This window comes from Canis aureus, chromosome 5 (genome assembly GCF_053574225.1).
Source record: "Canis aureus isolate CA01 chromosome 5, VMU_Caureus_v.1.0, whole genome shotgun sequence".
NCBI lineage: Eukaryota > Metazoa > Chordata > Mammalia > Carnivora > Canidae > Canis > Canis aureus.
In genome coordinates, this window is record NC_135615.1 from 76,766,093 (window position 1) to 76,793,021 (window position 26,929).

Here is a 26,929-nt window from a genome sequence, read left to right on the forward strand (position 1 = left end):
TGAAAACCATATGGAGACCTGCTCTTGTGGTTGGCTGAGTTTGGACCAGCCCTGCAGTATACAGGAACAGGACTCTGAGTCCCAGAGCATTGACCTAGAAGGGGATTTAGCACTCACGTCCATCAGCTCTAAGGTGTACAGATGGGGAAACAGAGGCACAAGAGGAAGGAACTTACTCAGAGGGACACAGAGGGGCTAGTGGCAGAGGCACACCTAAAATCCAGTCGCTCTCTCTTCCCTCAAAATGTTTCTGCACTATCTCTCAAGATGCCTGGCATCCACCATTAGAAAAAATACGGCCTAATTTAATCTTCACGGTAGCGCTAACAGAGATAACAGGCTCAGCCGGGAGGGATTTACCTCGTGGTTTGCTGTCACATGATAGTGAGACAAGGCTCTGGAAGCTAAGGGCTCTACCCTTCTGGAGCTACCTACGTGACCTTGAGCCAGTTGCATCATCTACCCCAGCCTCGGTTTCCTCATCTGTAAAATGGGAAGGGTAATAGCTATCTCAGGTCTCTGGGAGGAATAAATGAGGTCAACATAAAGTGCCTGCCCCAAAGCGATCACTCAGTAAGAAGGGGGGTGATTGGATTCGTGTTAGTAAGTAGACTCACTCTGGGACCTCGGAATCATTCCTTCCTGTTGTGTGAACTGCTTTGGGTTGGGCCAGTCTCTGTTCCACCCCCCTCGTGCCTGGGGGATGAGTCTACACCCTTTTCTCCCACTCGGCCATGGGTCTGCAGCCAGATCCTAGAGCTGATCATTCTACCACCAGAATTTACCACGTCACTCCTCTCTTGTCCAGAGCCCTGCGGGTGTTCCCCGTCACTCGTGGGGTAAAACCTAGGAGTCTGGTTCAAAGTATGGACTCTGGGGCAGCCCTGGTGGCGCAGCGGTTTAGCGCTGCCTGCAGCCCAGGGCGTGATCCTGGAGACCCTGGATCGAGTCCCACATCAGGCTCTCTGCATGGAGCCTGCTTCTCCCTCTGCCTGTGTCTCTGCCTCTCTCTCTCTCTCCCTCTCCCTTTCTCTCTCTCTCCCCCTCTCTGTGTCTCTATGAATAAATAAATAAATGATTTAAAAAAAAAAAAGTATGGACTCTGGAGCCTGACAGCCCGGGTTGAGGTTCCACCACTTACTAGTTGTACGAGCCTGGGCAAATGCCGAAACTTCTCTGGACCTCAGTTTCCTTATCTGTAAGACCTCCTGGGGTTATTGACAGGGTTACATGAAATGGTACAAAGTAGGTCACACGTGGTAGAGCATGTGACTCTTGATCTCGGGAATGTGAGTTCAAGCCCCATGTTGGGGGTGGAGATTACTTAATAAATAAAAGTAAAAAAAAAAAAAAAAGAAAAGAAAAGTATGTCACATGCTTACAACACAGCCTGGCATGTGGTAGTGATAGAAGCATCTGGTCAGCTCTCACTGCGAGCTTGGTCTCCCAGGGGGTCGTTCTGGGCCCTGCTTGGCCCTGACGGCTCACTGTAGGCCCTGCTAAGGTGCTGCTCCAGGAAGCTCCAGGCTGGTCCTCAAATGTGGGAAGCATTCCTGCCCAGGAATTTGCCAGGCACCTCTCCTCTCTTGGAGTCGTCTCTCCATGTCTCACTGTGCTCCACCAATGTCTCCTCGTTTTTTCAAGGCCTTGGAGAAGCATCACTTTATCTCAGTGTGGGGCGCTCACTCCTCATCTGTGTCCTCCCACAGCCTTCTCTCCTGTTCTGGGCTCCCCAAGGGCCTCCTCAGCTGTTTGCTTTTTGTCCTGTCTCCCAACACCAATCGTGTCCTGTCTCCACCCCCCCTTGAGTTCAGGACCCGAGCTGACATCCCTCTTTCCCCAGCACCCGTGCAGGGCCTTGGTACAGCGAGGTGCTCAGTATGTGTGACTGAGCGCCTACTGTGTGCCGGGGACTCATTAGAGCCCTTAGCCAGGCTCCTTCCTCTGCCTCACTGGGTGGAGGTCAGGTTTGCAGATTTGAGCTTCCCAAGCAGACACTATTGAAGGCATGGAGCAAGCTGGGATCGCCCTAGAGGTGGGATGCTGGAAATACTTCTCAGTCCCACCCTTGCCCTTCCTTGCTGGCCACCCAGGAAGGGCCCAGGGGGGTTCCCTGCCTTTCTCTGGATCTGGTAGTCAGGCAGGTTGGACGAGAAACAGCCAACTTTAGAGCCTGATGTGACCAGGACAGCTCACGTTTGCGTGGGCTACAGGCTTCCCAGTCTTTTTTTTTTTTTTTTTTTAAGATTTTTATTTTATTTATTCATGAGAGACAAAGAGAGAGGGAGGCAGAGACATAGACAGAGGGAGAAGCAGGCTTTCTGTGGGGAACCCGATGGGGGACTCAATCCCAGAACCCCAGGATCACGCCCTGAGCCGAAGGCAGATGCTCAACTGCTGAGCCACCCAGGGGTCCCTGCCCCGGTCTTTAGATGAGTCTGTTCTCAGTGGGAAGTGATGAGCAAAGGGGACCATCCTTCCCATTTTGCAGGTAAAGAGCCTCCTGTTGGCCAAGAGATGCTGGGGACTTGCCCAGAGTCTCAGAGCGAGTGAGAAACTGGGTCTGGAATAGACCTGCCTCCACATCCTGTGTTCTTTCCACCATGTGCCCTTTTGTCACTAGGCTGCAGAGCCTGGAGGCTGCCTCTAGCCCAAAGGTCAGCCTTTACTCCTTCCTGCCCCTCGGAGACCCTTCCAGCTGATCCTTGCCCTCCATGGGCCCTGCACCCCCAGGCCCTTGGCCCCCCTCGGGCCAACTTCTCCAAACCCACTCTTCCATCCCATTCCCTTTGTTGAAAGCTGTGCCCAGACAGCTGTCATCAAAAGGTTCCACATACTAAGGGGGCCTGGGTGGCTCAGTCAGTTGAGAGTCTGGCTCTTGACCTTAGCTTGGGTCTTGATCTCAGGGTCTTGGTCTCAGGGTCATGAGTTCGGGCCCCACATTGGGCTCCACACTGGGCGTGGAGTCTACCTAAAAAGAAAGAAAGGAAGGAAGGAAGAAAGGATCCCTTGTCTTCTTGTTATTAACTCTGTACTGTAGAAATTTTCAAACACACAAGAGTAGACTCGCCCAGCTTCAACAACTATTAATATTTTCCCAATCTTATTTTTTTCATCTACTAGCCCTTACTTTTTTCTGATTATGGAGAATTTGGAATTGTCACAGAGACAGAACAAAATGATGAACTACCTCCATTTACACGTAACCCAGTCCTCCCCTCCCCACACCCCCACCTGTTTTCCTGACTCTTGTCTTATTTTGAAGCAAACGCCAAAAATTTGCTTAAATTCCAAACAGTTTTTTAAAAAGCGAAGTGAGGTCCATACGTTGCCATTTGTCAGTGTGTGTGTTTTGAGCCTCTTAACGATTTCTCCTCCATCATTTTTGGTTTCGTTTTTTGCAATCCCCTTGTTAAAGAAATCAGTGACTTGTTCTGTAGTTTCACATGGTCTGTGCTCACTGTTGCATTCCCCAGGCGTGGCTTCACGAATTTCTCCATCTGCATTTCCTGTACGTTGGTAGTTGGATGCAGAAATGAGAATCCCTAGGGTTTTGTGTGTGTGTGTGTGGGGGGGCAGGGATGTTACATATTTTATATTATATCATTTCATTAAATGTTTTAAGTGTAACTTGGCTTGCTCATTAAAACATAGTATTTTAACTTTCACATTTAATATGTAGTACATGGGGGATGCCTGGGTGGCTCAGTGGTTGGGCACCTGCCTTCGGCTCAGGTCATGATCCCAGGATCCAGGATCGAGTCCCACATCGGGCTCCCTGCGAGGAGCCTGCTTCTCCCTCTGCCTGTGTCTCTGCTTCTCTCTCTCAGTCTGTGTGTCTCTCATGAATAAATAAATCTTTAAAATAATAATAAAATGCAGTACATATAATTTAGCCATCTTTGTGGACGTCAAAGCTCAGAAGAGCCAAGATTCTGGCCCTTACAGGGTGGATCCCTTCTTAATGTCAGAGTTTCATTGACCTTCCCACGGAGTCATACTTTTAGTGTTGCTTGAGAAGTTTGTAAACGGACAAAAAGTTACCATGAATTCAAGAATGTTTTTTGTTTGTTTTGTTTCGTTTAAGATTTTATTTATTTAACAGAGAGAGAGAGAGAGAGAACATGCACAAGCAGGGGGAACAGCAGGCAGAGGGAGAGGGAGAAGCAGGCCCCCTCCGGAGTAGGGAGCCCTACGTAGGGCTCCGTCCAGGACCCCGGGATCATGACCTGAGCCAAAGGCAGACACTTAACTGACTGAGCCACCCAGGCGTCCCTCAAGAATGTTTTTAAAGACTTTTTGTGGCTTTTTTTAAAATCTTTTTTTAAATTTATTTGAGATAGAAAGAGGAGCAGGAGAGAGAGAGCATGAGCAGGGGGAGGAACAGAGAAGAGAGGGAGAAGCAGACTCCCCACTGAGCAGGGAGCCTGATTCAGGGCTTGAACCCAGGACCCTGGGATCATGATCTGAGCCGAAGGCAGATGCTTAACTAACTGAGCCACCTGGGTGCTCTGGGTTTTGTATCTTGTTGATCCTAACGCTGCATACAGGTTTGGAATGTGGTCATGCTAATCTGTGAGACTTGTTTTTTGGTCTCTAATGCTTTGTGTGAGTGTGGCTTCATGGGGCCTGGGGAGTAACTCTGTGGACATCTGGGTTCTGGGCAACTCGAAATGACAAGGGGGTTAGAGTCTCATGGTTCTGGTCCCAGGTGCATCTCTGTTACTTTGTGACCGTGAGCTCAGGCAACCTCTTTCACCTCCCTGAGCCTCACTGACTTTTCAGCCAGATGGGAACAAAGGCAGCCACTGCCTTGTTGGGGTGCTGTGGGTCTTACAGGATGGATGTGAAACTGCTTTGTAAACTGTAGAGTCTGTAAAAGTGTTGGTTTGTATTCTTTCCTTAGTTTGTTTACATTTCTGAGATCTGAGGCAAGAAACTCATCTGAGCCTTTGGTCTGCAGTCTGTAAGATGAGGAGGTAATGTTAGATTATCTCTAATATTCTGTGATTGAGTACTGTGGAGGTGGGCCAAAGCAAAGAAAGTGGTTTTTATCTCCTGTGCCAATTCTAGTTTAACCGGTAGAGGCTACCTGGGAGAATATTAGCAGAATGATGAACTAAGTCCAGGGTCAGTGGGAAAAATACTGAGATTGATTAATGATGCCACAAAAGTGGTGCCTATGCTCCATATTATACTAATCCAAAGGAGTGAATGTCTAATGGTGAAATTTAATCAGCAGCTCCCAACGCCCTAGCTTTTGCTGCTCTGCTCCCTTGCCTGAGTCGCCATGGTTACCACAGCTGGCTCTGGGAAATTACAGGAATGAAGAATGGGTCCTATTGATGAATCCTAACCCAGGAGGGGGGTATGCAGAAGGCCCTTCCAAGCAGGGCAGCTGGGCATGGCCCTAGTGCTGCCATCTGTAGTCTTTTGCTTGTGGAGAACACGAATCAGAGAGCCAGACACAGTGTGGGGAGGGGGGCCGGCTGGGGGAGGTAGGGGCACAAAGGGGCAGTGCCACCAGCTGGAATTCAGCCTTTGTCTAGGGCCAGCCAGGCGAGGCTGCCCAAAGGACTCCAGCTGGTTTTCCAAGTTTAGGCACGTCCCTGACGGTCTTGTGTCTGCCCTGCCTCTGCCTGACGCCTGCCCAGGCTCCTGCATGGAGCCGCTGACCCTTAGCTTTGAGAGAAATCTAAATGGCCATCGCTACTAATCCCAATGCCAGTGCCTGAGTCATGGTCTACTCCCTGAAGTCCTTGAATACTTCAAGTGGGGGGGAGCTCACTCTCTCCAAGGGTCGCTTACTCTTCCTTAGGAACCTCTTCCTAAGCTGAAATTTGTTTTTTCTCCCTAAATTCCACCTCTCAGCCCTGAGAATCCTCCTCAGGCCCAACATGCACAAGTTGGGATAGCCCTCGGAGTATTTGCAGTTGGGGCATCATGGTCCACCCTCTTTTTTTGTCACAAGTCTCTACCTGCCCCGTCCCTGTTTGAGGGATGCTGAGGGGATATAGTAGAGGCGCTTGAGTTGGGGTTCAGATTCAGAGGTAGACCCAGTCCCTAGATCAAAGAAGCCATGCCCCTTAACCTCTGTGGGGCAGCTTTGGTGGTCGGGAAGGAGCATCAGCCCTGGATTTGGCCAGACCTGGGTTTCAGTTACAACTCTGCCAGTGTTCGGCATTATGTGACCTGACCATACCTAGACATGTTCTTTCCCCCAGCAGCTTCCTCTATAAAATGCCAGTGGTGATGCCTACCTCAGAGGGTGGCTGGAAGGATGACAAGAAACGTGCCTGGCACAGCACAGACGTTCACAACATGTACCATCTTGTTCTGTGTGACTGCCAGTGGCCCCTCTGCACCTGTCATTCACACAACTTGCTGAGCAGGATCATTGGCGGGTGGGGAGAGGATCTTTAATTAGCTCGAGAAAGGTTGAGAAATTCCTAACCAAATTCAGTTTAATTTTGGAATAGGTAACATTATTAGCTATCAAATAATGGTGTTCTAAGCATTTTGCCTATGGAATTCATTTCATCTCCCTAACAACCCTGTGTAGTAGAAACTATTATCATCCTCATTTCATGAATGGGGACATTGAGGCAAGAGCAGTCACAGAGCAAGTCCCTAATGGAGCTGAAATTCACAGCCAGGTAGTTTGGGGCCAGTCCCATACTTTCAGCTGTGATGATTTATTGCATCTCAAGGGTAGAATTAACCAGTGATTCGCAAACTTTAGCGGGCATTGGAGTCACCTGGAGGGCTTGTTAAAACAAATTGCTGGGCCTCACCCCTAGATTTCCTGATTCAGCTGAAGAATTTGCATTTCTAACAAGGTCCAGATCATGCTGATGGTTCAGCGGCCCCACTTTGAGGATTTAAGAGACTTCCCTGAATCCAGAGACTGATTTTGTTTGTTTGTTTGTTTGTTTCTAACCTATCCAGTCTCAGACATGGGGAATGAGGGCTGACCTCATACAGAGGCAGAAAGCAAACCACAGTAAGATTCACACTCATTAATTTTTTCCAAATGCCTCAAGCCTTGGCACAGGCTGCCATGCCTGAGATCTCATGTAAGCCTCACCAGTAACCCTGCGGGTTCAGTGGAGAATATAAAAATATTATATTATGTTTCTCCTATTTTAAAGAAGAGGATATTTGGAGATTGCTGTGCTAACATGGCCAGGAGAGGTAGTTTTGAGGAGACTGGGGCTAGAATCTCAGCCTGTGACTCATTGTGCTACAGTAATGTCATTACAGGAGTTCTGGAAACCACTGTGCCTTTCCCCAGATACCTTCCCATCCCCAGACTATGAGCAGAATTTTCTCCTTAAAGCTGTATTTCTTTGGCTTTAGCATTATATCATAGAGGGTGGATATTATCAGTCATTTATGCCCCAGTGTGAGTAGTATTCAGATATTCTCTTGAGAAAAGGGTGATTAGAATTCTCTTCTCTTGGGGCACCTGGGTGGCTCAGTGATTGAGTGTGTCTGCCTTTGGCTCAGGGCGTGTTCCCAGGGTCCTGGGATCAAGTTCTGCATCGGGCTCCCCATAGGGAACCTGCTTCTCCCTCTGCCTGTGTCTCTGCCTCTCTCTGTGTCTCTCATGAATAAATAAATAAGATCTAAAAAAAAAAAAAAAGAAAAAATTCTCTTTGAACACTTCTATATTTATACATCTGGGAGCCTCTTGTAAAAAGAGCCATGCCTGGTTAAAATGGGCACCAGTAGATGCTTGTTGGAGTGAACCAACGAATGGATGAATGAATGAACGAACAAATGAATGACGTTCCTCCCTTTTCCCATTCTTCCCAGAGCAAGCCCCCTTGTCTAGCAATCCTACCATTTATACCAAGTGCTCCCCACACCACCTCACAGTGTACCCTTAGTCTCTTTCCTGCCTGTCCCCTGCCTACAATCAAGATCACAGCTTAATAGCTTTTCCCTATTTCTCCTAAGGGCTATTCCCTATTTCCCCTGGGCTCCCGGATGCCTTGTCCACCTTCTATTATAGCTCTAATCACATTGCAGGTATCTACTTATATGGCTCTTTCTCCCCCTAGATAGTGATGTCCCTGGAGAGTTGAGACTGTGTCTTTTACAGAGTGCGAATGCATAGCAGACACTCAATAACCAGTTGAATGAATGAATGAATGAATGAATGAATAGATGTGAACCTTGGTTGCTCAGAGCAGTAGGGGCAGGAATGGTATCTTGCCAAGAAGTCATTTCCTGATATATGTCTGACAAGGTCATCAAGTGGTAATTTGTTGGAAATTAAGGTGACTTGCTTGCCTGTACCAGCTAGAGCTAGCTTCAGTCACAAATGATAGGGCACCTAGCATAATGTGACTCATATAGATAGACATTTATTTCTCTTCCATATGAAAGAAGTCTTCAGATAAGTGGTCCAGGGCTGATAGAGTGGCTCCCCAATCACCAGGGACAAGGCTACCACTTTGTTGCTCCACCATCCACAACACATGGCTTCTTCCTCATGGTCCAAGATGGCTCTAGACATCACAAATGCATTCTAGCCAGGAGAAAGGTATGACAGAGGGTGCCCTTCCCTTTCTTCCTTTCTTTCTTCTCCTTTATTTTTTTTTAAGAGAAAGAGAGAGAGAGAGTGCAGGTAGAAGGGAGGGGCAGAGGGAGAGAGAATCTCAAGCAGGCTCCACACTCATTGTGGAACCTGATGTGGGACTTGATCTCATGACCCTGAGATCATGACCTGAGCAGAAATCAAGAATTAGATGCTTAACAGACTGAGCCACCAGGCACCCGACATCCCTCCTCTTTAAAAAATACTTAATTTTTTAGAGCACTGTTAGGTTCATAGCAAAATTGAGTAGAAAGTATAAAGAGTTCCCATATACCTCCTACTCCACAAACAACCTCCCGCACTGTCCCTGCCCCACACCAGAGGGGTACATTTGTTAGAATCAGTGAACTTACACTGACACATCATTATCACCCCAGATCCATAGTTAGGGTTCACTCCTGCTGTTGTACATTTCCTGAGTTTTGACAAAGTCATAGTGATATGTATCTGCCATCAGTGTCGTGCAGAATAGTTTCACTGCTCTAAAAATCCAGGTGCTCCACCTGTTTATCCTTCCCTCCACTGGCAACCACTAATCTTTTTATTGTGTCCATTCTTTTGCCTCTTCCAGAACGTCACATAGTTGGAATCAGACAATATGCAACCTTTTCAGATTGACTTCTTTCACTCAATAATATACATTTTCTTAAAGATTTATTTTTAAGGAAACTTTGTATAGCCAACCCGGGGCTTGAACTTACAACCCCAAGATCAAGAGTCACATGCTCCACCAACTGAGGTACCCCTCAGAAATATACATTTAAGATTTCTCCATGTGTTTTGTGACTCGATAGCTCACTTCTTTTTAGTGCTATTTCATTGTCTTCCAAGTTTTAGCAGTTATGAGTAAAACTACAATAAACATCCACGTGCAAGTTTTTATGTGGAAATAGGTCTTCAGTTCATTTGGGTAAATACCAAGGAGCGCAGTTGCTGTATCATATGGTAAGAGTATGTTTAGTTTTGTGACAAACTGCCAAGCCGTCTAGCAATGTGGCTGCAGCATTTTGCATTCCCACCAGCAGTGTATGAGAGTGCCTGTTGCTCCACAGCCTCGTCAGCATTTGATGTTGTCAGTATTTTGGATTTTGGCCATTTTAATAGGTGTGTAGTCCCTCCCTTCCTTTTAAGAATACTTCTGAAAGCTAACAAATGAAATATCCACAACATGACATAGGTCAGCATTTAGTCATATGACTACATTCAGCTGCAAGGTAAGCTGGGAAATGTAGTCTATCTTGTGAGTGACCAAGTGGCCATCTGAAAAGTCAGGGATCTTATTGCTAAGGAAGAAGAAAGAATGGAGACTGGAAGCCAACCAGCAGTCTCTGCCACCCTGCAGGGAAGAGAGATTCTCTTAAAACAGCTTAAGCACGAAGACCCAAGGACAGGAAGTGTGGAGGAGCCTCTCAGGGTGTGGGGTCTGGAGATTTGCCAGAAACCAGAGCAGCCTTTTTCTTCTGCTTTTCTGCGGCAGCATGGGTCTCATTTGCTTCTTTCTATACATCTGCTTTGTTCTCTTCTCTTTGCGCATGGTGGGAAGGATGTCCCAGCTAAGTACTTCAGGTCAGTTAGCCAGCTTCCCAGAGCCCAATTCCAAATTCCTTGGAGAGAGAAGCTGTTTGGGCTAGCTTGGGTCAGGTGTCCAATCTGGTCCAGTCAACTCTGGGTAGAACAAACAAGGTAACAAGGACCCACCTCTGGGGGGGGGGACAGTGTTCCGAGAATAGGTGTCATGGGATGGGAGACTCCCCGAAAAGAATCTAGAGCGTGGACATAGACTTCTCAGGTCCATGTCCTAGGACTTTGCAAGATGTCGTTCATTTAGGTAAACAATTATTGGGTATTTTCTGTATGCTAGGGACATGGATCTGCCTTTTAGGGAGCTTTCTTTTTTTTAAAAAAAAATTTTATTTATTTATTTATTTGAGAGAGAGAGAGAGAGAGAGAGAGTGTGTGTGTGTGTGTGTGTGTGTGTGTGTGTGTGTGTATGAGCCGGGGGAGGGGCAGAGGGAAGGAGAAAAGCAGACTCCCTGCTAAGCGTGGAGCCCAATGTGAGACTCAATCCCAGGACCCCAAGATCATGACCTGAGCCAAAATCAAGAGTCAGAAACTTAACCAACTGAGCCACCCAGGTGCCCCCTTTCTAGGAGTTTTCTTTTCTTTCTTTTTTTTTTTTTTCCTTAAGATTTATTTATTCATGAGAGACAGAGAGAGGCAGAGACATAGGCAGAGGGAGAAGCAGGCTCCCTGCGGTGAGCCTGATGTGGGACTTAATCCCAGGACCCCGGGATCATGCCCTGAGCCAAAGGCAGATGCTCAACCACTGAGCCACCCAGGTGTCCCTCTAGGAGTTTTCTAAGTCTCCTAGGAATTCGTTCCGTAAATTAATCATGTCTTAGCTTTCCCTTTCAAGTCCCAAGATGGGGATCAAGGGCTTTGGTGAATGCGTGTTTCCTCGTCTGGATCCTCAGGGACATCTGTAGTGATGTCCCAGTTCTCCCCTCTTGTCTTTATTTCTCCGGTAGAGTGTCTTAGTTCCTTAGCTGATTCAGATATGGCCCTCTCTCCCCCCAGCTCCCTAATGCCTTGACTTTTTTTCTTCAGCCCTGGGATGGGCCTCCACTGTCCCAAAACCACATGCCCCAAACAGGAAATTGATACTCAGGGAAGAGAATGTTCACTTTCTAGTCCCTGTAGGAAAAGTACTCATAATTTGATGGACCCTTCTAGCGGCAGCAGCAGGTGCGGGTAAGGATCATATGTACGGTTCTTTGAGGACACACTGTGCTCAGCACCAGCTACACCCTCTCTGTGCATCATCTCCTCCCTGTAATCCTCATAACAACCCTGAGAGGCAGGCATCGTTTCGTCGGCCTTACCGATAGCTGATCACGAAGCTCAGAGCGAATAAGAGACTTGCTTGGGGTCACGCAGCATCTGGGCAGTAGAGCTGAGCTTCAAAACCAGACCCCTCTCCCTCCAGAAGCTTCCCACATGCCACGGGCTGCGGAGACTCTCCACATTACCCCTGACGTCCTCCCTGTGTGTGCCCTCCTGTGCGAATCACATAGAATCTTTGGAGAAACCCTTCCAAACATGTTTGCTAACCCTTGTCATGTTGAAGGTAACTCTTTGGCAATAAACTCTGCTCCCTTCTTAGTCACCAGACAAAATAGGTGGGGCTGGGGTCTGGGTGGGCCTGGGGAGGGTGGATGGGTGTGTGGATGGAGCACTGTACTGGAGCAGCCCCTGGAAGCCCAGCTAGGCTGCTGCCCCCGTTTGGCTCTGGGCCAGGCCCTGGCCTCTCTAGGCCTCAGTCTCTTCATCTGTGGCTCTGTCAGCCCTTTCTCAGCCCTACCGCTCTGTGATTTCCAACTTAACTAAGCATTTCCTAAGGGGTCCGTGAGGTTGGCACTTCTGCACCCACTGAAAGAGGAGTGTGTCGGAGATTTTGATCTTGGGCTGAGCCTCCACTAAGGCCTGTGAGACCTGCTTCTCCGCCTCCCACCTCCTGGCCTTCCCCCACCACCTGCTGTTTGTTATGCAACCCACAGAGGTTGCTTGGTGCTGTCCCACCAGTTCTTTCCAGTCAGGGCTGAGTGTGGCCCCTTCTGTTTATTGAACCTGGGATTTGATGAACAAGCCTTCTTTCATCTGTGTCTTCGAGAATACAGAGATGTCCACATTCTCTCCTTTGGTCTTTTCTAAGCATTTTGTATATATTTGTCACAGAATTAATACCCTCAGCACCTCCAAGAGTGCTGCATCTCCATTTTGCAGACAGAAGACACACTCTGTGCTCAGCACCCAGCTGAACCCTTTATGTGCATCATCTCTCTCTCTTTTTTTTTTAAGACTTTATTTACAGAGAGAGAGAGAGGCAGAAAGAGAAGCAGGTTCCAGGCAGGGAGCCCGATGTGGGACTCGATCCTGGGACCCCAGGATCACGCCCTGGGCCAAAGGCAGGCGCTAAACCCCTGAGCCACCCAGGGATGCCCTATGTGCATCATCTCATCACATAATCCTCCTAACAGCCCTGAGAGGCAGCCTTCATTTTCACAGATAGCTAATCAGGAAGCTCAGAGCAAAAGTCTGTGGTCTTCTTGGAGTGCTATGACTGATCTGTGGTGTCCTGTGTGGTCTGGGAGGAAGAGGGTGGTCCATTTATGTTTGGTGGGGGATGCAGGGGGACCCCAGGGAAGAAACATTATATGTGTATTTGAAGGGTGGGATCCTGGAGTCAGGCACCCCTCCCAGCCGAGCATCCCTGAACTCTGTCTGCATTTGCTTCCAGATCCTGGAAGGAGACCAGGCCATCCTGCAGAGAATAAAGAAGGCTGTGCGGGTGATCCACAGCTCCGGCCTTGGTGAGTGAGCCTGCTTGATGCCCCACCTGGCCAAGCAGCCCCTTCCTCGGCCCCTGCGTGGAACTGACTTTGCCTTTCCTTACCTCCACAGGCCACGTGGAGAATGAGGAGCAGTACCGAGAGGCTGTAGAGTCCTTAGGCAACAGCCACTTGTCCCAAAACAGTCATGAGCTGTCCACCGGCTTCCTGAACTTGGCTGTGTTCACCCGAGAGGTGGCCGCGCTTTTCAAGAACCTGGTGAGGCCCTGTTCCTTTCCCAGCCAGCCCTTAGCCTAGGCTCAGGGTAAATCAAGTGAGTCTAAGAGCCAACTGAGAAAGATTCCACCCTGCTCCAGGGTTGCCCTTGACTTCTGGTCTCCCTTGACCTTGACCAATGACCCAATTCCCTTTCCAGTTCTGACCTACCATTTGCATTCTTCTTCTCGGACTTCCCCTACGTCTTCTCTAGTCTTCTCTCACACGCTCTCTCTCCATCTCCTCTGTGGTGAGTGTCCAGCCACAGAGAGGAAGATGCCCCTCTTCATGGCAGGGAAGAGCCCCACAAAGAGAGGACTCCCCAGAGGAGGTTTGGGAGAAGGGAGGGCAGACTCCGGGGTTCCTGTCTTTGTGCCACTGCCTCCCCTTAACCCCCGTGGCCCTCTGCTTTCCCAGCTGCATCTGCTGTGTCCCCAAAGCCCAGAACCTACCCCCCATCTGCCCCCAACAAGCATCTTAGCTCCTGCACATGGCCCAGTGCCCTCAGGTTCCTGCCTGTGGTTTTTTCCTGAGATACAAACTCTTCCCGTGAACAGGCATGGTTCTCAGTACCTCACGTGTGTTAACTCATCCTGGAGCACAGCTCTGTGGGTTTGGTTTGATTATTGTCCCCACTTTTTGGGCCAGGAAACTAGGGCAGGAAGTCAGGTAACTTGCCCAAGCTCATATAGCCAGATCTGAACCCAGCTTGTCTGGTTCCAGCATCTGAACACAAGCCCGACTAAGGCCCCTGAGGAAAGCCCATGTCTCACCAGGCTCCGCGGCATTTGGACTGGCTTTCATGGCTCTACTCGCTCCCTTGCCTGGTCCCTGGCTGCATCACCTCTGAGTGACTGAGCACCCGACCTCAGGCTTAGACTCAGGCCTTGAATCCCTGCTCTTCTGCTCCCTAGGTGTGTGACCCTGGGCAAGTCACTCAATCTACCTGGGCCCCATCTGTGAAATTGGGCTAATAATGGCGCCCACCTCACAGAGCTATGATGAGGTTTTACATGAGTTAAGTAAGCACTCAGTATTAGTTCCTGTTGCCGTCTGTCACTATTATAGCACTTTGCCTAGCCCTACCTCTCACACTGTCCTCTATGGAGGTCTTTTTGAGTTCAACTGAATTTGTGATTGCTTTTGTCTTTACCTCTTTTCTCCCTGCTTTGATCAAACTAGGGTTTGCTGAGGGTCTCCTCTGTGCTGGGCAGTGTCCTGGAGGGGGAGAGTGGCACAGGAAAGAGGCTATGCCTTTGAGAGCCACAGTCAAGTGGGGGAGGCAGGAACTCAGATGTGGGATGTCACCAAGCATGAACAGCAGTGCACCACAAACTCAAGAACCCAGGAAGTTTGGGATGCCTGGGTGGCTCAGTGGTTGAGCGTCTGCCTTTGGCATGGGGCGTGATCCTGAAGACCCAGGATCCAGTCCCACATCAGGCTCCCTGGATGGAGCCTGCTTCTCTCTCTGCCTGTGTCTCTGCCTCTTTCTCTGTGTCTCTCATGAATAAATAAATAAAATCTTAAAAAAAAAAAAAACAAGAAGAAGAAGAAGAAGAACCCAGCAAATTAGGTCAGACACCTGGTGCTGCCAGAGTTCAGAAAAGGGAAGGTCATGGAGTGCCTGGGTAGCTCAGTTGGTTGAGTGTCTGACTTAGCTCAGGTCATGATCTCAGGGTCCTGGGATCCAGCCCTGTGTTAGGCTTCCTGCACAGTGGGAAGTCTGATTTTCCCTCTCTCTAAGCCCCTACCCCTACTTGTGCTCTCTTTCTTATTTATTTATTTATTTATTTATTTATTTATTTATTTAAAAAAGGAAGGTCAGCATAGGCCATGTCAGGCCTGGAGTCAGTCTCCAAGTCAGGAAGGCTTCCTGGAGTAGAGGTGACCCAAGCTATGTACCTTGAAAGGTGAGCTGAACTATCAGATAGGCAGTTTGGATTATAAAATGATAGAACTTCATCTCAACTTAGGATCTTTTTTTTTTTTTTTTTCCAAACTAGGATTTTTTTTTTTTTTTTTTTTTTTAGATTTTATTTATTTATTCATGATAGTCACAGAGAGAGAGAGAGGGGCAGAGACACAGAGAGAGAAGCAGGCTCCATGCATCGGAAGCCCGATGTGGGATTCGATCCCGGGTCTCCAGGATCGCGCCCTGGGCCAAAGGCAGGCGCCAAACCGCTGCGCCACCCAGGGATCCCTAAACTAGGATTTTTTAAAAAGGAAATTGATAAGCCCTTGTAATGGGAAATCCAGGTATGCCACTGGCTTTAGGCTTTTTCTCTATTAGGTAGTTTCTCTCTGTGTCTGCTCAGTGGACAAGATGGCCCAGCAGACCCAGATTCACAATATTATCAGAAGAAAGAGTCTTTCTCCCCTGACTTTAGCAGAAAGTTCCAGGAAGGATCCTGATTGGCTGGCTTGAGTCAGGTGCCTGATCCAGTCACTACAGCCTGAGGATGGGGCACTCTGGTCAGCTCTGACTCCTGTGTTCACCTCGTGTGACCACAGGGGGAGGGTTCCCCACGTGACAGGGGGAGACGAGGAGCTAGCCAGATACACACAACAGATGGGCACTTCAGGGGCCTTCAGAGTCAGAGTGTGAGGGGACAAGTGAGGGTACTCAAGGCAAAGGAAGAGATGGGATTGACTTGGATGTTCCAGGGCTGGGAGGTGAGGAGGCCGGCTTCCTCAGGGGCAGGGGTAACAGCTCTTAGGGAGTCTGGCCTCCCGCCCCTGCTCCCTCCACCCTCACTTCTCTCTCCCCACCTCCTCTAGCCCTGGCGCTGTCCTTCGCCTCCTTATGCTTCCCTGTGCCCTCGCCCCTTGGGGCTGAACAGATGGTCACCCAGGGTGGGGTATGGGGGGGGTCTCTGCTCTTCCCAGGTTCAGAACCTGAACAACATTGTCTCATTCCCCCTGGACAGTCTCTTGAAGGGGCAACTGAGGGACGGGCGACAGGTGAGTTCCCATTTGGGGAGTGGGGGTTCCCAAAGGCGGGAGGATGGAGACTGTAGGGGCAACAGGCCTGGTTGGGCTGAAGCAGGAGGTCAGGTGAGGCTGTCACGGTGGGAGTGCAGACCCCATTTTAGGGACCCTCGGAAGGACAGGAAGGCCTGGCTCTGGGGTCAGCCTAGGATGGCTGACTTCCCATCTGCCTGGGCCCTTAAGTGAAATAGGTCAGCCCGTTCAGACAACAACACCCCGAGGTGGGTTCTGTAGGCACTGTCATCCCTCTTCTGCAGCCAAGGAAACCAAGGCTCAGGGAGTTTGGTAGCCTTACAGTTGACATAGCTCGTCGGTGGAGGAGCCAGGGTGGGATCTGGGGCTCCTGACTCCCATGCTTGGCTCCTCTCTGCACCTGGCAGCTCCCATCTCCAGGCAGAGCAGAACTCAAAGTAACAGAATAATCTCCCTGAGAAATCTGCCCCAGAGGCCCTGGCCAGAAGCTGTCCTCCCCCCACACCCCCAGAGGCTTCCCTCTTGCCTGAGGCCACCAGGGGCCTGGGAACCACCCAAACCAGCCAGGCGGCTTTTTCACCAGGCTGACTGGGGCAATTCTGAAGGGTGTGAGCTGTCCCACCGGATGAGGCTTGGGCAAACTAGGCCAAGGATCAGCGAGGTCTCCCTGGCTTGCAGTGTGGCCTTGGGTAGACTTCTTAGCCTCTCTGTGCATATGTCCCTCTACCTGTCCCCTTCCTGTTGAAAGGATGGTCTAGTACCAGGCAGGAGAAACGGGTGGGATAGAGTTAGGGGAGGAGTCTGACCTTCATCTTCCCATCCTCATCTTCATGGTGGTCTGCGTCTTCTGAGGGAGAGGACTTAGGGCAGACCCCCAGAATCTTCCCACACCTCAGGCCAAGGCCCACCAAGCCCAGCTGATTCTTAGCAACTAGGGGAGGAGAGGGTCTGCCTTGAAAAATGGGGCCAGTTGGATCTGTTTTGGGGGGGGTGAGGTTTATAGTAAGGACTTTGGGAGAGGGGTTAGTTGGGAGTATGGCTGAGCAGCATAGGGGATAGGGGAGCATGAAACTACAGAGTCACCCTAAAGGTAGCAAAGTGTACTGTTGATTCCAGACCCCAAGTCCTCCTTTGGGGAAATTGTTCTTTTGAAACCACAGGATTCCAAAAAGCAGCTGGAGAAGGCGTGGAAGGACTATGAAGCCAAAATGTAAGTGGCTGTGGTCAGGGTGGTTTGCCCAGGGGAGTAATACTGGTGTTGCAGCAGGAGGCTTGACACCGAGGAGAACTTCAATGCTGCCCAAACATGTCACCCCAAAGTGCACTCATCTCACTCTCTAGAGGTGTTTACCCAGGGTAATTTATGCCCAGGCCTGATGGGAGTCTAGGGGCTGGACCGTGAGACCACCAAAGAGGAGCAGTTATGAAGGGACCCCAGGATGCTACTCTCAGAGGCCTACCTGCCCAGTGGTGCCAGACTCGGGCAGAGGGAGGGAAAGAAGCCACTTACCGTTTCCTGAATACCTCTGCGTGCCAGCCACTTCATTCTCCCAACCACCAACCAGGAGGTGTTAGTGTCCCAGTTGTCAGAGGAGGAATTGGAGGCTCAGACAGGTTAAGTCACTTGCCCAAGGCCACACAGGTAGGCAAGGTAGAAGTGGGATTCACACTCCTTGATCCTCTTTCTGTAATACCAGGCGGTGTCTATGAACATTTAGTTGGGTGGACATAGAGGAGGAAAGGGAGTCAGTGTCATACCCAGGCCTCTTGGGTACACACCATACTCCAGACCTCTCACCAGCTACTGAATCATCATGGGGACAGAAGGAGCCAGTTCCCCCAGAGCAGAGACTCCTTGGGCTCTGTCTGCAGGACTCTGCTGGGGCTCAGGCAGGCCTACCATACCTCAGATCACCGTTTGCTGTTTGTAAAATTTTGTTTTCTTTGCATTTTGCAAAAGCCATATGGGTCCGTTGTGAATGACTTAGAAAATAAGGAGAAGCAAAAGAAGAAAAAAAATTTAATTATCCTTAGGAGAAGATGAGGGCCACCTGGGTACTAGCCAGTACTCTGTTGTTTGAATATTTTTAGATAGTTTGGACAAACCCTGTCGTTTTATCACTTAAAAATGTGGGGGCAGGGGAAACTCCCAAAACCAAGAGGAAAATTCTTATTTTCCAAAACTAAAACATTAACATCTTTCCGGTCATTTTTCTATATATAAAGAAATATTTTTACAAAATTGAGGACATAATAATCATACTGGGTTTTTTTGTTTGTCTTTTTTACTGAAAAATACATCATGACCATCTTTCTACAACATTACATATTCTTATGCAACATCACTTGAATGGGGCACTGTGTGCCAACATATGCACGATCTGTAACGTATTTTGTCTCCCCTGTCTTTGGGGAAGCATCCTTGGAACTAAACCTTTGCTCCCACCCACAATTATTCCTTTTGTAGGGTTGATTCTAAGAAGTAGAACCTGGAGCTTTATTATTGTTCCTCCAGCCCCAGGGCCACGGGGACCTCCCGAGTTTGAAGGAAGCCCAGGACTCCCCATGCCAGCAGCATCTCCGTCTACACTGCAGTTGTGCATCTAGATTCTGGGGTGAAGGGTGTAAGAGCTGTGCTGGGCATGGCCATCTGCTCTCATTTTCATGAGAGCCCTAGGGAAGGGCATGCACAGGCAGGCAGTCTTTGTCCCTGGGATTTTGATGTGGGGTCACCACAGGGCCTGCATCTTCGTGAGTTACCCTGACTAGGCCCTCAGCTTCGCAGGACACCATCTACCAAATGGAAAGAATAAGCCCTGCTCCACTGACCTCCTCCAAGCACCTCTGCTTTTACCAGATTTCCATCTTGATCTCACCTGTAAGGGTTTGTTTAAAGAACAGACTCTGTAATTGATGGGGAGAGAGGCTTGGTGAAGGTTATCCAGTGAGTTATCACCAGGGTCTGGACTAGAACCCAGAGCTTCTGAGTCCACTGCTCTTCCTGCCATGCTCCGTGGCCTCCTGGCTCCTGCCGTGCACGTTACATAGGTTGAGCTACATTCCTGACACAGGTGTCTGTGTACACTCCTTTTTATGAGGGCTTCAGAGATAGCTAGTTGTTGGCGAGCCCTGGGTTACTGTGTCATTTCTACCTCATTCTTACCAAACCAGACTGGACAGCACCTGGAAGGCCCCAGAATAGCATCTGTCGGATACCACCAGGAGTCTCACTTCTTGGTTGCTCGTAGAAGAGGGGGTATCCCCTTTCTACCTGGAGCTGCTAAGAAAGGCATCCCAGGCCCTATGCAGGGGCCTAGTTTTTCTAGGCTGTTCTATGGGCAGGTCTGTTTCCTCATCTGAAAAATGGGGCCAGCAATAGCTTGTAGGGTTATGTGGAGATGAAATAAGCACAACGCCTCTTCAGCCCCTGGCACTGCAGGTCAACAAGTATTTATTCATCATCTTTCTGAGCCAGAACTGAGACCAGGATAACACAGCAAGGGGCCAGGAGGCAGGAGCCTAAGCCTCTGCTCCTCACATCCCCCTGACCAGATGGGGACAATCCTCCTGACCCTGGAACAATCCATCACTTCCCTTCTCTGGGTCTCAGCTTCATCTTGTGTAAAACAATCTCTGATTGTGACCTTATCAGAAAATACGCTGCAGGGGGTTGAGTGAAACAGGTGATACGGATTAAAGAGTACACTTATAGGGCGCCTGGGGGGGCTCAGTCTGTTCAGCGACTGTCTCTTGGTTTCGGCTCAGGCGGTGAACTCAAGTTTGTGGGATCGAGCCCCAACTGGGGCTCCGTGTGGGGCTCTGCACTCAGTGGGAAGTTTGCTTCAGATTCTTTCCCTCTCCCTTCCCTCTCCTCCCACTCATACTCAATGCACTCTCTCAAATAAGTCAATAAATCACTTACTGTGATGAGCACTGAGCAATGTACAGAATTGTTGAACCACTATACTGTACACCTGAAACTAATATAACACCATCTGTTAACTATGCTGGAATTAAATTTTTTAAAATGTATTTCTTATTTATTTATTTATGATAGACAAAGAGAGAGAGAGAGAGAGAGAGAGAGGCAGAGACACAGGAGGAGGGAGAAGCAGGCTGCATGCAGGGAGCCCGACGTGGGACTCGATCCTGGGACTCCAGGATCGCACCCTGGGCCAAAGGCAGGCGCTAAACCGCTGAGCCACCCAGGGATCCCCTGGAATTAAATTTTAAAAATTAAATAAATACATTTTGAAAGAAAGAAAAAGACACCATGCCTGTCACCAGCTGGAGGAGCCAGGCAGGGAAGGATGGATGGAGCAAATCTGAGGCACAGTTTTGGTTACTAGTGCCGTCCCTGAGGCCATAGCATCAGCATCAGACAGACCTGGATTCAAATCTTAGCTGTAGCACTTAACAGCTGAGCGATTTGTGACTTGTCCCAGCCTCAGGCTTCTCAGCTGTAAAATGGGGTTTTACATGGTTCCTGCCTCATGGGGTTATCGCTTTAATACGTGAGGGGTTTGGTGGAGCACCCAGCACATGTTAGTGCTTAAAAATAATAATTAGTCATAATGGCAGCTGATACTTATACTTACCTAAGAGCTTCCTTTTTTCTGGGAACTGTGATGAGCTCTTTACATCTGTTATCAGATTTACTCCCCTTGACTGGGAAAGGTGCTATTATTTTCTCCAATTTATAGGAAAGAAGTAAGGGGAAAAAGCACCACCACAATCCCTACCTTAGTGGATCCTGCTGGTTTGTAAGCAAGGAGAGGTGGGTCGATAAATGATGAAAATACAAAGTGATGGTGCCGTAGGTACAGTATCAGCACTGGGGTGGCAGAAAAGACAGGTAATTTTGTTGAGGTGCAGGGAAAGGTGGTTGGAGGAGGCATCGCAGGAGAGGCGGTTCCAGGTGTCAGCTTGGCAGGTGCAGGGTTTATTTGATTCCTTTCCTCTCCCACCGTCCTCCTCACTGACCCCCTCACTCCCCATCTGAATACTAGGCTGTCCCCAGTGTCCCCTTCTCCATTTTTCTTAGTCTCCTCAGTAACTAGCATTTCCCTACTTCTTGCTCACTATTCATTTTACTCCTCTTGCAGCAACTCCCTTCAAAGGAAATAAAATATCTCCAACTTTTGAAATGTTCATAAAATACTGGTGAAACTTTGAGGGCAGAGAGGGAATAGGAGTTGCTCTTTTTGGGCCAGGGTGTGAGCGAATAAAAAGCATTCCCCAACTAGTAGTATGAGGTGGCAGGTCATTTCAGGGGAATGTCAGACTTGGGAGGGTAAATCTCTGTAGATTACCTTAGTTGAGGCTGAGGGACAGAGCTATGGTAATTCATGGAGCCATGCATGGTACTTTACAGCTTGTCTTCATCCTTAGTTAACTAGTTTCTGTCCTTTAATCTCCACTAGAGCCTATTCCAAAAAAATTTAAATAAATATAAATAAGTATGCTAAAAAAAAAAAAACATTATTGAAAGGAATCATCAGAGGTGCCTGGGTGGTTCAGTCCATTGAGCATCTGCCTTCAGCTCAGGTCACAATCTCAGGGTCCTGGGATCAAGCCCCACATTGGGTTCCCTGCTCAGTGAGGAGCCTGCTTTTCCCTCTCCCTCTGCTGTTCCCCTTGCTTGCGTGCTTGCTTGCTCTCTCTCTCAAATGAATAAATAAAATCTTAAAAAAAAAAAAGAAGGGAATTACCAGTGGTTATTACCAGAATCATCTATATCATTAGCATCATCATAATCCAGCTGTTTTGAGGGCTGACCATATGCCGGGGACTGTACCATGCATTACACCATCTGAGAACAAGGCATTATTTGTCTCATTTCTGACATGGGAGAACTGAAGCTTAGAAAGTTTATAAAGGCTAAGTGAGAGAGCTGCCATTCAAACCCAGACTATGCATTTCTACCCACTGTACCATACTGTGTTTCCTTTTTATCCATTTACTCTGGAGCAGATGTCTTTTTTATTATTTATTTATTTACTTATTTATTTTTAGATGTCTTTTTAAAAAAATATATTTTATTTATTTATTCATGACAGACACAGAGAGAGAGAGAGAGGCAGAGACACAGGCAGAGGGAGAAGCAGGCTACACACAGGGAGCCCAATGCGGGACTCGATCCTGGGACTAGAGGATCATGCCCTGGGCTGAAGGCAGGCACTAAACTGCTGAGCCACCCAGGGACCCCCTGGAGCCAGATGTCTTTCAATGTTAGTACATATAGAGCTTCCTTGTCCTTTTTTAACAGTTGCATAGTATTCCTCTAGCTGGCCATAGCATAATTATTTAACTACTTCCTACTAATAGATGTCTAGCTTAGTTTTCCTTTTTTACTATTGAAAGCTAGGGTAGCAACATATATGGGAGATTCCCCTGCCCCTTCCAGCCGCTTTGCCTGCTCTGTCTCCCGCGCTCCCTAGCAAGCTGCCAAGCTCACTGCTGACATGCTGCAGGCCTAGCGATCACCACTCTGCTGCTCATCTTCAGATCCCACAGAAAGCATCTGTTGTGACCCCCAGGCCCAGTTCGCAGGGTCAGTCCCCACCTCAACTTTTCCACTACCCTGTTACAGTCTCCCCTCTCAGGATATGATAAAGCCTTAGGGAAATGAAAAGTAGCCACTCTTAAGGAATTTTTTTCTAGAAAACCTATAGAACTGCACGCTAAAGCAGTGGTTCTCACTCAGGGGTGATTTTGCACCCCCACCTCACCCCCAGGAGACATTTCTGGCTGTCACAACTAGAAGATGCTACTGGCAGCTTGTGGGTAGAGGTCAGGGATACTGCTAAACATCCTACATCCACAGAATTATCTACACCCACATCAAAGAATTATCTGGTCAAAGTTTCTTTAGTTCCATGGTTGAGAAACTACTCTATGGATCTCCAGGGACAGATTCTGCATATAAACACTATCCTGGAGGCCAGATCTCGGTAAGGCCTGGAACTTTAAAGCCAAAATAAACTATGCCTAGGCCACTGCTTCCCCAGTTTACAGATGGGAAAACTAGGGCCTAGAGGGACCTATGATAATAATAGCTGTACGGTCTTCTGTGTGCTAGGTCTTTTGCATCCTCTGTCTCATCTGGGTACCAATTAGGATCCCCACATTTTGCAGATGAGGAGACAGGTTCAGAGAGGGGAAGTGATGCTTGTAATGTATCCCACAGCTGTCTTTGCTCAGGGCTGGCACCTACTTGAAAGCAAAACTGATAAGCAAGACATCTTCACGGAGGAGTTGCGGTTACATGTGCCCAGCCCCAGATGTGGAAACGCTTTCCTGGCTGAGAGTGGGTGGTATGATGGGTGTGGGATTTCCAGGAAATCATTTATGCACTGATCCACCCATCCCCGAAGAAAACGGCCAACCCTTGAGATCTGTGGGGGCAAGGCCCAGGTTACTTTTAGCTACAAGCACGGGAGGCGTCTTCATTTACAAAGAAAAGAACAAGGGTTTCCTAAGCTTTAAATGGGAAGCTCCGTGGCTCAAATATGAAGTATGAAGGCACTTCGTGATCCTTTAAATCACAAGGTCCTAAATCCCTTCCAGCAAAATCATACTGGTCACCTCCAAACCCACCTGGTCCTCGCCTAAACCCATCACTTCCCTGCATTAAAACCTTCAACTCCTGCCCATTGCCCTTGGGAACCCTGACATGATCCGAATCAGACCCTGCCTTATCTGGTGCCTCTCTGTACCTCCCCTGGAACCACTTTCTCCCCACGTCCACTCCCGAGCCCTGATGCCTCCTGCCTCAAGCTCTCACACAGTCTGAAGCTTCTGGCTTCCTCCAGGCGGCTTCTCAGGCTTCAGATCTCACCTCCAACCGCACTTCCTGAGCAGCCCGATGAGGTCAGATCCCCATTTTAGTCTCCCCTTGCCCTCTCCAAGGCTGTGATTTGATCTGCATCTTTCTCTACCACCAGCTTGGGGACTCCTGGATCATCCTCCTTGTTCACCCTCATTCCCCAGCCCTGCCATATACACCGCTGGCATACAGAGGGCCCCCTCACTCTCGTGTGCTTGTGGCAGAAGGGAGCACAGAGAGGTGGTGGGACGTGAAAGGGGCTATAGCGAGAGTTGTACAGGCCTCTCTTTCCTTGGGTCCTAGGGCCAAGCTGGAGAAGGAGAGGGACCGGGCCCGGGTGACAGGAGGGAGCCTTGGGGAGGTGGCCCAGGACACGCAGAGAGAGCGGCGCGTCTTTCAGCTGCACATGTGTGAGGTAAGGGGTGCTGCAGGGGTGAGGGTGGGGTAGGATGTGTCTGTCTTCCCCGCCTGAGCCCCCAGGGGTCCAGTCACAGGTCCTGGCCAAGAGAGACATCACTAAGGTTCAGTGGTGGCGAAGAAGTTCAGTGATGGTGGCCCCTTGCCACTGCTGCTCACATTGCACCCTTGGCCCTGCTCTTTCCTCAGTATCTGCTGAGAGCCGGCGAGAGCCAGATGAAGCAGGGTCCCGATTTCCTGCAGAGCCTCATCAAGTTCTTCCACGCTCAGCACAAGTAGGTTTCTTCCCTGTCCGCACCCCCATTTCACCCCTTAACCCTTCAGGCAACGCAAAACGAAGCCCGTCCCCAGGCCCTTGAGGACTCTGTGTGTCCGTGCCTTGTTGGTTATGCTCTCTAGTGGGTGCTCACCATGTATCAGGCACTAAGTGCTTTACGCATTTGCTCCTGCTCCATCCCCAGCAACCCTGTGAATGGGTAGTGTTATTATCTCTGTATATCCTCAGATAACTGAGGCTCAGATTTACTAACATCACACAGCTTGTCAGTGAGATCTGGACCCAGACGACTTGGCTCCAGAGAGCCGGCTCCTGGCTGGCAGGGGAGACTGCCCCCAGGTGCCCTGTGATCCTTGGAGCACCTCCTCCCACACTTCCTGCTTCTCTCATGCTCACCCTTTTCATCCCTTGTTTGGCCTCATACCTCTTAGCTTTTTCCAAGATGGCTGGAAGGCTGCTCAGAGCCTGTCCCCCTTCATCGAGAAGCTGGCAGCCTCTGTACATGCAGTAAGTTGGGCCTCACCCTTGGGCACCTGGTCAAGCCCCTGTCTTTCCAGGAGAATCTGTGGGTGTGGAGGGGCTGGCTGCCACCCTGCTAGTCTTGGTCTGGGCTGTGCACCTAGCACACCTGCCAGCTGATAGTGGGGCCCTGCCCTCTTTTGCACAGCTGCGTCAAGCCCAGGAGGAGGAGCTACAGAAGCTGACCCAGCTCCGGGACTCCCTCCGAGGGACACTGCAGCTTGAGAGCAGAGAGGTCAGCTCTTGAATCATCCCCAAATGAATACCTTCTCCCAAGGCCCACCGTGGAGGGGGGGAGAGAAGGAAGACCCCACTTCAAAGGTCCCTTGAGAAGTGTCCTCGAGAAAGACCCCTGCAGAATAAGGCTCTTCCCACCCAGATGCCCTAAGGTCTCCTTTGCCTATCCGAGGAACAGGAGAACCTGAGCCGGAAGAACTCAGGAGGTGGCTACAGCATCCATCAGCACCAAGGCAACAAGCAGTTTGGCACAGAGAAGGTGGGCTTTCTGTACAAGAAGAGTGATGGGTAAGTGACTCAGGGAGCTTGAGTAACTTGCCCAAAGCCACACAGCCAGTAAGTGACAGTTGGTGGAGCTGCCCAATGGGACTGTTCTCATCATTTACATAGACTGAGGGTTCCAGGACCCTCCGCCCTGGCAATGCAAAACCATCAGAGTCCTAGGCACATGAGCTTCTGCTAGAAGTCACCATTGTTCCTAATATGAAAAGGAAAAGTGGCAGATGGCACTTACTGAGCACTTGTCATGCCCTAGACCTTCTCCAGGCCCTTACCCTTAACCTCTATAATATACTGAGTATGCCTGGAATATGAAAGTGTTGACTGTGCCTTGCTCCCTGGTTTAAAAAAAATCAGCGTATAGGGGATCCCTGGGTGGCTCAGTGGTTTAGTGCCTGCCTTATGCCCAGGGCGTGATCCTGGAATCCCGGGATCAAGTCTTGCATCTGGCTCCCTGCATGGAGCCTGCTTCTCCCTCTGCCTGTGCCTCTGCCTATCTCTCTCTGTGTCTCTCATGAATAAATAAATAAAATCTTAAAAAAAAAAAAAATCAGCGTGTGAAATGCAAAGGCTCCATGGGATGTGTTCAAGTTTCTACTTACTAATCAGTTTTTAATCAGAGGAGAATAGCTTTGTCATACTAATTAGTATTTACCTCTTACAGAGATATTTAGTAGCTTTGGATTGTGCGTTTGCTAATTTTATTTTTGGGGTCTCAATATTTATCTTGCTTTATACTTAATCATAATGCATGTGTTGTGGTAAAGAGTCTGACCCTCCTTTCAGACTAAGAGTTCCCTAAGGTTGGGAGCTGTGTCTCCTTATCAGACTAGAAGCTCTCAGAGGGCCAGTGTCACATGGTCCCCTTTAGAATAAAGATTTCCAGAGAGTGGGGGTATGTTTCTCTCCATCAGAAGGGAGCCCCATAAAGTGAGGGGTGTAGGGGTTAGGAGATGGAAGAGGTGAAGAAGTGTGGCTAGAGGTCATACAGGAGGGGCTGAGGACCTGGTCCAGGACTCTTTTCTGATACAGGGGAATTAGGTGTGACCCTTGGGTCAGTGTCTCTCTATCCCTCTGGGCTCTAGAATTCGAAGAGTCTGGCAGAAAAGGAAGTGTGGAGTCAAGTATGGCTGCCTGACCATCTCACACAGCACGGTGAGGCCTGGAGGGGTGGGGGTCTCAGGATACGATCAATGGGTCCT

At 49.2% G+C, this 26,929-nt stretch overlaps 1 protein-coding gene across 4 annotated transcripts in view; it reads left to right on the forward strand.

Annotated features, from left to right (window-relative positions):
• Positions 1–26,929, forward strand: part of ASAP3 (ArfGAP with SH3 domain, ankyrin repeat and PH domain 3) — a 49,387-nt gene that overhangs the window by 12,846 nt on the left and 9,612 nt on the right. For all 4 annotated transcript variants that reach the window (XR_013380578.1, XM_077899165.1, XM_077899164.1 and 1 more), the window contains exons 2-11: positions 12,903–12,975; positions 13,067–13,212; positions 16,096–16,170; positions 17,331–17,380; positions 24,302–24,413; positions 24,605–24,690; positions 25,124–25,199; positions 25,360–25,446; positions 25,627–25,736; positions 26,813–26,882. Coding sequence is in view for 3 of the 4 variants with exons in the window: in XM_077899165.1 (XP_077755291.1) it covers positions 12,903–12,975; positions 13,067–13,212; positions 16,096–16,170; positions 17,331–17,380; positions 24,302–24,413; positions 24,605–24,690; positions 25,124–25,199; positions 25,360–25,446; positions 25,627–25,736; positions 26,813–26,882 (885 nt within the window). In the remaining variant the exon portion in view is untranslated. The remainder of the gene's footprint in view (positions 1–12,902; positions 12,976–13,066; positions 13,213–16,095; positions 16,171–17,330; positions 17,381–24,301; positions 24,414–24,604; positions 24,691–25,123; positions 25,200–25,359; positions 25,447–25,626; positions 25,737–26,812; positions 26,883–26,929) is intronic.